The sequence below is a fragment of the Lactuca saligna genome, chromosome 3 (assembly GCF_052625555.1).
Source record: "Lactuca saligna cultivar CGN05327 chromosome 3, ASM5262555v1, whole genome shotgun sequence".
Classification (NCBI taxonomy): domain Eukaryota; kingdom Viridiplantae; phylum Streptophyta; class Magnoliopsida; order Asterales; family Asteraceae; genus Lactuca; species Lactuca saligna.
This window is the reverse complement of record NC_136419.1, coordinates 54854259-54867027: the sequence shown is the minus strand read 5'-3', so window position 1 is coordinate 54867027 and position 12769 is coordinate 54854259. Positions and strand designations below refer to the sequence as shown.

Genomic DNA, 12769 nt, shown 5'->3' with positions numbered 1-12769 from the left:
TTACAAAATTAATTAATTTTAATCTTTGATAAAGAATTAATATCTTTTTACAATTATTTAAGATGCTTATTATGTTTTACTTTTTTTATAAAATACATATTTTATCAAACAAAATCAGAAAAAAAAATCTAAGAATAAAAATCCAACTCTTTAAAAAATATTTTCTGAAACGGCTTTCTGCCCTTTGAAACCATATAAAAGGCATCCAATATCAAGTATCCACGATACACATAATAATACCTAAATCTCATCATATTAAAAGTTAAAATCCAACCACCATATTTTGGCTAGCGTGCCAAATTCGGTCACCTTTTTAAAAAACAATACAACCACTCCAAAACATTTATATAAGGATATTTAATTTCTCTACCAAAAAATAATAATAAACAAGTAAACAAAACGAGAAATATAACCCTTCATAAAAAAGATCACATATTCATATTTACAATCTCAAAATGCTACAAATAAAAAGATCGACCTCGATATGCGACCTTACAATTTTATACAAATTTCTTCTCTTCATAAAGTCGCAATATCCTCTCTCTCTCTCTCACTCCTCTTAATTCTTACATAATAAAAAACACCAAAAAGAATTCTTCAACTTTTGGTAATTACCCTTCTCTTGATCTTCTTCTATACTTACAAATCATCACCAAAAGGGTAAAACCGTAAATTTAACCAAACAAAAACACCATCATCACAAACTCCCTCACTCTCCATTCTCCAATTTCCCCCATTATTTTTAACGATTAACTTCTAATTAATTACATACAGATTACAGACCTTCTTCCTATTTACACTAAAAGTAACCAAATCTGCTTCATGTATCTCTCTCATGTCTTCAAAATTGCTAGAATTTAAACTGGTTGCTGAATTTATCTGATTTTTTTATGTACTTTGTATGGATTTCGATTTCGGAACTTTTTAGGGTTTGATTTTTTCAGGCGAGGGCAGGGATGCTGCAATTGCGGCGGTTGTCCCTGTCGAGGCAATCAAACCCCTCAATCCTGACCGCCGGTTTGTTACCAAAATTGGCGCGAAGACATCCACCTTTTCTTGCGGAAGAAGATGAAGGAGAAGATGATGACATACCGGAAGATGAAGGATTGGGGATCATTGAACGTGGTGACACCGGAGAGACCTTGTCGTCTCCGAACAGGGCGTCTTGAATTAGTGGGTTAGAAACTCTACTCGGCGGTGACCCACTGAAAAAAGGGGGCGACGAGGCTATCTGTGTACATGTTTGCTCCGATGATCCGCCGTAACCACCACCTTTTGCGAAGATGATGTCCAACAGTTCAGGTCCGGCTTTCGATTCGTAGCCTTCCGATTGATAACTGAAAATAGAACAGAAAATCGGGGTGAGTTACTGAGTTCAAAGATCCGAGATTTATTGAAAATTGTAGAGTTTTGGAAGGAAGGCTTACCACATCTGCCATCTCAGAGGCCTGACGGAGTCGTTGGTGGTGGAGAAGAGACCGAGGCGTCTTGGCTTTGGACAAACCATCGGCTCGCCGTTGCCGAAGGTTACGGAAAGTGAAACGGAGCTTCTCATTTCTTCGCGGGAAGATGCAAAGGTGGTGTTTTGATGGATTCCACAGTGATTCATTTTTCTTTCTTCTGATGGAATAAATCCTGTGTTTTAAAGATAGATCGTTAGAATCAAAGCATGTATACGAGAAATCAGAGAGAGAAACTTTAGATCTGTGAGAATGAAATTTTTTTGAACAAACTGGGATCTAAATATGATAATTTAACCAGATCTGATATCGAAATCACAACGTTTGTCGATCAGATTTTTGCAAATTTAAATCTGGAAGCAGTTAAACGTCATCTAGAAATTAGATATCGTTCAGTTACGAACCAAAACAGACAAGTTTAAAAAACAGACGCAGATCTGACATAAAAATCAATTATTTGTTCTTGATAATTCGTAAGGAACAAATAACTAATCTTAGAGTTGAAAACGAAATTACAGAAACAAATTAAGAGCAAACAAAACTTCCAAAAAGGATGAACAATCTTAAACCGAAGATGTCAAAATTTGACTTTTTCGCTAATTAAATTCATCATACGTCAACAAAAAAACAAATTTTCTGATATAATCAATCGTAAAAACCAAGTTGTCGACTCCAAAAAAATCGCACTAAGATCAGTAGTAGCCTTCAGTTCCGAAAAAAACCAGTCAAAAAAACTTGAAATCCACAACAGCCCCATAGATCAACCCAACAAAACCCCAAATCCGAAACACTTTCGAACAGAAAACGAAGAAACCGAAAGCAATCTAAGTAAATCCCTCTCACCTTTTAGAACTGGAACGTTGAAACAGAGGCTCCTGTGGCCTGGGTAATTAGAAAAAAGCAAAAAAGGACGAAAGAGAAGCAGAGGAAGACGAAGAAGAAAGGAGAGAAGGGTTGAGGTGGGTGTGATATATAGGGGAGAAAGGTTGAAACGGAAAAGCAAGAAACTGATTTAAAAATTGAATGAAGAATTAGGGTTTGAGGAGAGAGAGAGAGAGAGAGAGATGGTGGTGGTGGGAGACAAGAACTGGGAGGCCCGCCTGCAAAAGAAAGCATTTAAGAAATGGGGATCACGTTGGCGGTGCCTGTGGCCAGCAATCTCATCGGTATTCTCACCCGCTCTCTGTAAAATACGGAATCGTATTATTTTAATGTATTTTTACTCATTTTTCAGTTGTGGTCCTATTGGAATTTAATACATAGAATAATAGAAAATAATACAAATATTTAATTTAATAAATATGTTTATTTATATTTTGTAACTTATGTAGTCCTCCTCCATCTTTGGCCCATCAACATCTCTTTGAATGTGTCTAGAAGTGTTTTAAATTCATTTTTACGGATACTCATAAAATATGATCATAGAAATGGTAAGTTATATTTTTTTTGATTTTTTTAAGATCAACTTTCTAGGTATTTGTAAAAATAATTATTTGATCTTGAATTAGGCTCCTTCCGTCTCATTGTTTATATTTTATTTTTTAAGTTTTTTCTAACTTTGATTTTAAATAATTTATTTTATATTATATAATGTTTTATGTAAAGTATATGAATAAATTATTTTTATATGGATTTTCATTGTTATAAGTTTCATCAAAAATTATATAACATAAATAAAGTTATTTATGATCAAAATTGATATTGAAAGACTGTGAAAATCAAACGCGGACAATTTTTTGGACAGAATGAGTATACATTTTGGACTAATCTTGTATCATCAAACTTCATTTTCTTAACAAAAATAACATTTTGGAATTTGGTTTTTCATTAAAAGTTCCAATTTTGGACAACATTTTTCACATAAAAACCATAATGGAATAATAAAATTTTGAACACTTATTTTATAATTTGATTTTGATGTACTTTGGAAAAAAAATCAAACATTTATGCACAAATAATTCATTTTTTTAGTAGATGTGATTGTGGTATTCATGTTAACTTTTAGTTTTTTAGAACGAAAAAACCCTATGTAAAAATTATATTCGTTACTTGTATTTTCTAAATAAAGACAAAGAATGTAGATATTTTAAGTGGTTATTAAAAATTACCAAAAAGTTAGTAAAAAAAGAATGTTTTTCAAATGCTATTAGTTGCCTAATATGATTAAGCATCATCCTAATTATCCAATGTGCTAAAAACTATTAAAGAAAACTATTGAAGCAACTAAGAGTAGTACGGTGAATGTGACAAAGTTTTGTTTTTTGTGTTTATTGTTTTGTTACAAATGATGTGCAAAAAGCAAATAATTAATTGTAATGTTATGGTATGTGAACATATAAGGTAACATATTTAACGGTGTTACAATGAAACAAATAAATATGTGTAAAATTTAATTATTTTACCAATTCAAATAAATAATAAAATAATATATTTATTATTATTTAGTGGTTAAAAGGTTAAATAAATAAATAAATGGTTTGTTAACAAATCAAGTGTGACTTGATTTACGTGTCATGTGTTTTATGTCCTACTCAGAATAAAGATTAAGTCTGTAGGCACGTGTTTGTTAGTTGTGATGTGGTAAAGAAATTTGGAACAAAATGCTTAAATAGCTTGATCTCTCTTTTCCTTTGTTTGTAAATGTTACATAGATATTTGAATGGGTGGATGTCACTCCTTCCACACCGTCAAAAGAAGAATGCTTGAAGTTATTATCACGACCGAGATTTGGGTTGTCTAGTATTATTACAGGAAAAGTGAGATATTCAAGATGTACATGCAGAAAAGTTATATTTTGTAAAACATTGTTATCCATTCTTTTAGTTGATTCTGTGGCAGGAGTCGCACAATGTAACATCCCGTTTTCACAATGTAACACCAGATTTCCAGATTGGACCGATTTAGGGCTTTGAGGAGTCAAAGACATGGTTTTTGGGTAACGTCAATGCTCACAACGTGAACCATAAGAGGGTCACGACGTGAGAAGTAATTAAATAAAGAAATTGAATTATGTTGAGCTTAGGACGTGAGCAATAAGAGTTCACGATGTGAGGTGTGATGCAGGGCAAGCCCATGTTCTTTTAGGGTTTCGTTCATATTTACACCGTATAAACTTCATTTTGGGGTTCCAAAACAGCTTCCTTCGTCCCTAAACTCAGTAAAACCCTAACCATAGCCTCTCTTTGTGATTATTGATCTTTTGGTAGAGTTTTAGTGGTTTGCAGAGGAAGAGATCACCATTGAAGCATAGTTTCAGCTTGGAAGTTTCATTTGTAACCTTTAGTTACACTTCTGGACCAATGTGAGTAATAAAGATCAAAAACTTTATGTTGCATTGTTTCTAGATCTAAGGTTTTATGCATGATTTGCCATGGTTTAAGAGTTAGAGTGTTAGGACTCCATAGAGTTAGCAACTTTATATGCCTAAGGGGTCCCTTGGTGCTCATATCTTATGAATCTGAAGTTTGGAGAATGTTTAAGTCCATGCTATTGGGTTTTATTAAAAAATTCGGTTTCATAAAGGGTAAATACGACAACGGAAACTTTAAAAAAATGTTAAATAAAACTAAAACTATTTTACCCACCAAGGATCATTTTGCAAGTGTTAGAAAGATTAAAAAAACAACCATAAAAAGAAAAGTGTTACAACCTTTGAAAACTTTGATTCTTATGAAAGATTGGAAGTTGATGAAGTATGGCATGAAATTTCAATGTAGAAGTTCTCTAGAGATATCCACCAATAATAAATCAACTTGACAAGATGTTAGTCTTCTTCTTGTAATAAAAAATCTCTTAAGCTCTTAAAACAAAGAAACTAGTTTGTCTTCAAAGAGAGTATTCAAGTATCATCTTCATCTTTATGTTCTTAACACTTTAAGAGACAAAAAACTATAAAGAATATGGAGATAGGAAGCATAAATTTTTGTAGCTTTTAGCTAGTAAAAGTATAAATACATGTAAGCCTTTTAATTATCTTAATCCAAGTCCTTACCCATTCAGTCTTGATGCTTTAATACACCATGCATCTAACAACAAAAGGCTACAAGTGTAAGAACATGGATTACAATTAAATAAATGCAAGTATGTCTTCTTTTCCCTTTATTGTCTCCTTGAATAGTTTATAAAAAGAAGAAGCTAGTTTTTCTATAAAAACTCTTCTAATTTTTGTAAGTTATAAAACATATAAATCTATATAAGACAAAACCCCTTTTGGTCCAAAAATATGTACACAACATAATAAACCATACCTTATGATATATTTTGATACTTCACATTGAAAAATAATATTTCCATGACATGAATAATTTCCAATTAATTACAATATATATATATATATATATATATATATATATACACTCACACACACACAACAAGAATCAAATTCTTATAAATAATATATTTTCATCAAGTTGTTATTAGTGTGACCCTATAAGATCATATATTATTAGCAATATCATTATATAATGACTCTTGAGCATACAAGATCTTTCAATCTCCCACTTGCACAAGACTCATCATAGATTGATATAGACAGTAGTGAACGTTTAGCAACATTTCACTACCCCCAGTAACACATGACAAATAATGTCATTCATTAACATCCAATTCCCAAAAGCTCCAAGCTTCAATTGATGTATCAAGGTAAGTTTATCAATTATCCCTTTGTTACAGATATCCTGTTGAACATGAGCCTTGGATCGCAATCAATATCATTTGTAATTCAACTTTGGATAACGCACGTTATATGTCTAACTCTCAACATATAAGAGGAACAAATCTCATATTGACTACATAAGCCTCTTGCATACCGCACACCATACCTGAAAATGGCTTTTATAACGGCACGGTTAAGGATTAGCATTTGACCATATCAAAGCACAATACTCCCTATAATTAAGTCCAACTATGTATCTCAGGTGTTAATGATACAAAGATAGTACCTTTTAATCAAGTGTCACTCATGACTGTGATCTATGAGTTGATCTTGATTCAGGTTCGTTCAGTACTAGTTCTCTAACAAGTACATATGAAACTTGGTTGCAACCACTTGTCTACATTCATCTAGTGAGAGTCAACCAATTCAATTCATATTAGTATTACTTTATAATTGCTCCCACAATTACAACCGGCTATGAACCTTTTAAAATAATAAAATTATTCATGGTCTAAACATGTTAATATAGAACGCAACAAAAATTAATGTGATGATCATATCTCAGTATATGAAAACATTATGTAATAGTTGTTATTACAATGTTCCAATATCCAAATATTAAATCCAAACCAAAATCTCATTTCTAGAATAATAAAAGTCATATGGTTGAAGTGTAACCATTCATACTTAGCTTAAAAGGAAAGACCTTATCAATGGGTTAGACTAAATTTAATTTGTGTGAATTTCGTGAATACTATATCTCTATATTTGAATTTTACTCTAGGTATAGTTAAATATTTTGGAAAATATGATTGGTGTTCTTTTGTAACATAGAGTCTCTTACCCTGATTAAGTGAACTCTCGAAGTTATAAATATTTCCATGTGATCCTTGAATGGAAGAAATTAACATAGTTTTTCAATGAACTCTTTCATCCAATCATATTTGACTTCAACTTTAAAATTTGTGTATTCTTATTTTGTAGTAAATTGTGTCATTTATGTTTTGCTTGGTCCTCAATCCTAATAAACTTACTCTTCATCCAGAATAAAGTCACAATCCAATTATAATTCATAATTATCTATGTTTATTTAGAAATCAAAATCATATGTAGCTCTTTACATTAAGTTTTATTCTAAACTAATTATCTCATATACATTCTCTTATCTCTTCTTAAGTACTCTTAGAATGTTCTCATAGTTATCTAGTGACTTAACCATGTATTCAATTTTGTATCTCATGATATGACATAAATGATGGATTTATTTTCCAAACAAACAAAATAGAAATCATTTCATCTAGCTCAAACCTATATGTCGAGTCCTTTGAGATAGGCTCAAAAAGATGTCATGTAACAATGCAAAGAATCATCCAAAGGAACCTTGTATCTTGACCTTATTCATGATATTGTTAATTCATGCAAAAAGAGTTTATAACTTTTAACATTCATATTTATTTATCTCTTATGGATTTTACATTCCAAGAATGTACTTTGTCATTCGTAAGTCTTTCATTTTAGAAATACTTTTTGGGTCACGGTGAAAATGACATTGCATAGTCGGAATGTTATTTAAAATGATTAAATATGTCTCATTCATACAAGATTATGAATATCACTATCCTCCCACTAGTTCTTAGTAAACACACATGTTCTTTTCATTTTGATATAAAAAGCACACCTTGTATCTTTATATTAAAATGACTATTCCAACCGTGAGATGTTTGCTTTATATCTACAAGTGGATCTCAAGAATTACACATTTTGTTAGGATAACATGGATTAAAAAAACGTGCAGGCTAAGCTATATAAATATCTACTTGTAGATGTCTCTTAAAAAAAGCGATTTTTTATTGAAATCGATAGGTCATATCTTATATTAGGAATATGTAGTTATGATAAATAATATCATTGTTGATCTAATCATAGTTACTTGTGAAAAGGTCTGATCATAGTCAATGTCATGAGTATGATAAGGACCATGGTCCTTGACCTGAGTATGAAAAAATCCTTATATAACAAGTATTACAAAATGTGTTTGTGTGTGTGTGTGTGTATATATATATATATATATATATATATATATGTATGTATGTATGTATGTATGTATTCTTCCTAGAAGAATTTATTACTCCTTTTAGCATTGTTATAAAGAGAAAGATTAATCAAGCCCATACTTGATTATTGAACATGGATTACATCTCAATGTTCATGACTCTAAGTCATTTGTCAAATTCAAGATATGATATAACATTTTGGTAGTTTATGGTTTAACTAGAAACCATCAAGAACTCATCAATAAGAGATTCCACATTTCTCAAGTCATTGATGATTTCTACCATTATTGTGAACAATTTGTATTGGTGAATATCAATTATTCATGTTTAATAATTTCTTTTTAAAACTAGTGCTAACAATTGTTACATTGGGCCATGGTTCTTGAACTACTTCAACTTCCATGTGCCTCCCACTTGCTTTGTCAATAGAAGCTTGTTTTCTGCTAACTCAACTTTCAGAGGAATAAAGGAACTTATTCTTGATGAGTTTGTATGTAATAATCTAAATGCCCTTTTAGAATATTCTACAATTTATAACTAGTTGGTGTTTGTATTCTAGATACAATTAATAGTTATTAAAGTACAATCCTAAAAAGGTTAAAAATAGGACATTTCTACCGATTAGTAAGTAAATTATATCAAGTAAAGTTTAATTCACCATTTATCATCACTAAGGCTTTAGATGATATTATTGGGTTGTATCTTGTGCTTAATCATAGACATTCATTAGAAAGGAAGTCACACACCAAGGTGTATAGTTCCTTAATAATTATTTTCTCTACACTTTAGTGAAAATATTATTATGAATCTTTTATATATAAATAAGATTCTCATATGTAAAATAAACCACATTATTTGCCTTCAAAGATTCATTTCTTGAAGTTGGAATATGTAAATTTCATTTATACAATAAAGATAACAATGTCATTGATATGTTTGATTTAAAAACAAGTTTTAGTCAAAAGTGCTTGCATATAGAACTTAATTTTATTTATAAAATGTTGATATTTACTTTGTAATTCTATTAAGAGATCTGGTCTCGAAAATAGAAGTCAATCATTTCATAATATAAGTATCATCATTATGAAAAACAATCTAGTAAATAATCAAACATTTAAATAAATAATTGAGACATAAATATTTAGACATGCTAAATTTAAAACTTACATTGTTCTAAACACAAACATTGTTTTATATTACAAGCAATTTATGTTCTAAGCATAACTAATAAAGTAAACTTCGAGAGTGTAGTTCCAACTTGCTTGTGCTCAGCTAGTTACTCTTCTATAAATATCTACAATCAAGTTACAAATATTAGATTAACATTTAAGTACCAAGTACTCGAGTGTTATACAAAAAAAAAAAATATGAGTTCTATCCAGTAGATAGAAGTACTAGTCTCTTCTAGACTTTATTTATAGATAATAGGAGCAGGTCCTCTAACAGTGTTCACTTTCTTCACAAAAGAAACAAGATCCATCTATGTAGGCCTTATTGAATTTCTTGGGCTTAAAGGTATTTGATCCATAAAACATAGGTCTCTTAGATCACACAAGGTGGCACTTATAGCCTTGCACTATTCCAACAAAATATAACTATATTTATTGTAATATTTGTTAACCTATTATATATATATATATATATATATATATATATATATATATATATATAATCCAAAACTTCCTAGAAGTTATGAGTAAATATTCCTAGAATGATGTTAGAAGCATCTTGAACATCACTATGATGCATTTACTAGGTATCATATTCAAGTCTATTGCTCAAAACATTTTTTTTAGGAATAGGTCATTTAAGTGTATATAATTTCACATCTCTCACCATATTGTCTCTTAAGACATGAATCCATTCATTGAAGTTGTATCTATTGAATGTTATTGTTTCATTAAGTCATTTAAAGAGAAATGACAATTCATGGTTATGAGAGTGGATTATGTATGTACAAAATTTTAACAAAATTTATTTAGTATTTTCAATATTTAATCTTTAATAATTAATACACTTTTAGTTTCTAAAAACATTAATTATCGAAGTCTAGGATCCTAGTTGCAAAACAAATAAATGGTTAAGTATCTTTTATCTCATTCATATGAATTCAACCCGGTAGATATCGATTATCAATTATATATTACCATATAATTCCTAGATTTATGAGATCGCTAATAAAAAATTTAATTAGACATATTTGATCTCATCTATGCATTGGAACTCTCTTGCTTAAGTACCCTTTTATCACAAGAGATTTCCGATCAAATCATCCAATTTGAAAATTTTGTGTAATCGGCCTATAACAAGGTTATAGAAATCACGAAAACACCCGACCATCAAATGATAATACTAAGCGGTTAGGTATACTTAATCTGATCAGTGCATACAAAAGATGTGCGAGTGTACTTTAAAAAGGATTGCTTAGATTTGAGATTTGTAGGGGGTCTTTGATGTTTTTATAATTCTAGTTTAAAAACATGTTATAGCATTGTTATTACATTCATTCAATAACCATGGTATACCTTTTTACAAAAATCTTATTTAAAGTAAAATCACATTTTAACAATGTTGTATATATAAAACCCAGTTTTATATAATTGACACGGTCAAAGTTTTTAAATTAATAACTAGTATTAAGTTATATCGTTTGAGCGCTTTAGAACATTTGAGAACCTTTTAATAAAACATTCTTTTATAAAATAAGGTTTGGAGTTTGATAAGTTTACAAATCTCTATTTTAAACTTATACATTTTTAATCCCGAAATTTTAACGGTTATTAGTTTTAACAATAAAACTTGTTTTAATTTAAAACTATTTTTAGCATCTTATGTTAAAAGATAAATTTCATTAAAACCAAACTCCTTGTGATGTTTATTTATGATCAAAATATTATTTATCATTTGAAAACTAGTTTATCAACCATAAAATAATAATAACATAAATATAAAACAACACAAACATGCATAACAATTATAACATATGTGCATAAACCAAACCATAAACTAGTAATATTTTTGTGAGCCATCACAAAAAATATTAAGTCCATTCCTAAAGGTACATAAAGGACCTTTATCTTGTGTAATCTTTATGTTCTCTCACTTTCTTCAACACTTTGTAGCAAGTTTATAAAAATAATTTTATAAAGTTAAGAAACTTTAATAAAATCTAGTTTATAAACTTTTAATCTTCAAAATGGTCACCATCTTCATTCTTGTTACATTTTTATAAAATGAACTATATCTAAAACTAATATATTACTCATAAAAATTAACAAAAGAAAACTATCTATTTAATTGTTACATACCATATGAATAAATAATTAATTACAACCATTTTAAATAAATCAACACATGCAACAACACAAAGGTCAATGACTAGTTTATGCACATCATACATATTTATATACTCAAAAATATATAAAATAATTCTTTGCTTTTCTAAGACAACTTTTATGACCAAAAAGATGCATGTAAACTTTTGATAAGAAAATAACAATATAAACATTTTAAAGTTGTCATAGAAAATATGTACAAATTTTTTTTGCAAAGAGAAAACCATCCATGTTTTCCAAAAACAAAGATTTCATCAACTTAATAAAAAATCTAACTAAGTTTGCAAAAATGGATCTGACACCAATTATTGAGATTTTTTTCAAAAATCCGGTTTCACAAATAGTAAAAACGGCAACGGAAGCTTTAAAAATTGTTGAATAAAACTAAAACTATTATACCCACCAATGAACATTTTGCAAGAGTAAGAAAGATTAAAAAAACAACCATAAAAAGAAATGTGTTACAACCTTTGAAGACTTTGATTCTCATGGAAGAATGGAGTTGATGAAGTATGACATGAAACTTCATGGTAGAAGTTCTCTAGAGATATCCACCAACAACAAATCAACTTGATAAGATGTTAGTCTTCTTCTTGTAATAAAAAAAATATCTTAAGCTCTTAAAACAAAGAAACTAGTTTTTCTTGAAAGAGAGTATTCAATTATCATCTTCATCTTTATGTTCTTAACACTTTAAGAGAAAAAAAAAAACTATAGAGAATATGGAGATAGGAAGCATAAAATTTCGTGGCTTTTAGCTAGTAAAAGAATAAATACATGTAAGCCTTTTAATCATCTTAATCCAAGTCCTTACCCATTGAGACTTGATGCGTTAATACACCATGCATCTAGCAACAAAAGGCTACAAGTGTAAGAACATGGCTTATGATTAAATAAATGCAAGCTTGTCTTATTTTCCCTTTATTGTCTACTTAAATATTTTATAAAAAGACGAAGCTAGTTTTTCTATAAAAAAAACTCTTCTAATTTTTGTAACTTATAAAACATATAAATTCATATAAGACAAAAACCCCACTTTGGTCCTAAAATATGTACACAACATAATAAACCATCTCTTATGATATATTTTGATATATTTTGATACTTAACATTAAAAATTAATATTTTCATGAAATAAATAATTTCCAATTAATTACAAGATATATATTTATTTATCAAGAATCAAATTCTTATAATAATATATTTTCATTAATTTGTTGTTAATGTGACCCTATAGGATCATATGTTATTAGCGATATCATTATA

The 12769-nt window shown here is 29.3% G+C and overlaps 1 protein-coding gene across 1 annotated transcript; it reads right to left on the bottom strand.

The window, feature by feature from the left end:
* Window positions 1-697: 697 nt before the first annotated feature.
* LOC145036591 (uncharacterized) lies at window positions 698-2435 on the bottom strand. The gene is made up of 3 exons (XM_078985053.1): window positions 2304-2435; window positions 1428-1635; window positions 698-1337 (listed from the first exon to the last, which is right to left on the bottom strand). The coding sequence occupies exons 2-3, from the start codon at window positions 1607-1609 to the stop codon at window positions 941-943; spliced, it is 579 nt and encodes a 192-aa protein (XP_078841179.1). The 5' UTR covers window positions 1610-1635; window positions 2304-2435; the 3' UTR covers window positions 698-940.
* Between the last annotated feature and the right edge of the window lie 10334 nt (window positions 2436-12769).

What these genes read in the sequence shown, in the direction of transcription:
- LOC145036591 (XM_078985053.1), bottom strand. Translation starts at nt 1,609, where the DNA reads ATGAATCACTGTGGAATCCATCAAAACACCACCTTTGCATCTTCCCGC. An exon ending in CCTCTGAGATGGCAGATGTG is followed by an intron (nt 1,338 to 1,427) that starts GTAAGCCTTCCT and finishes TTCTATTTTCAG; the next exon opens with TTATCAATCGGAAGGCTACG.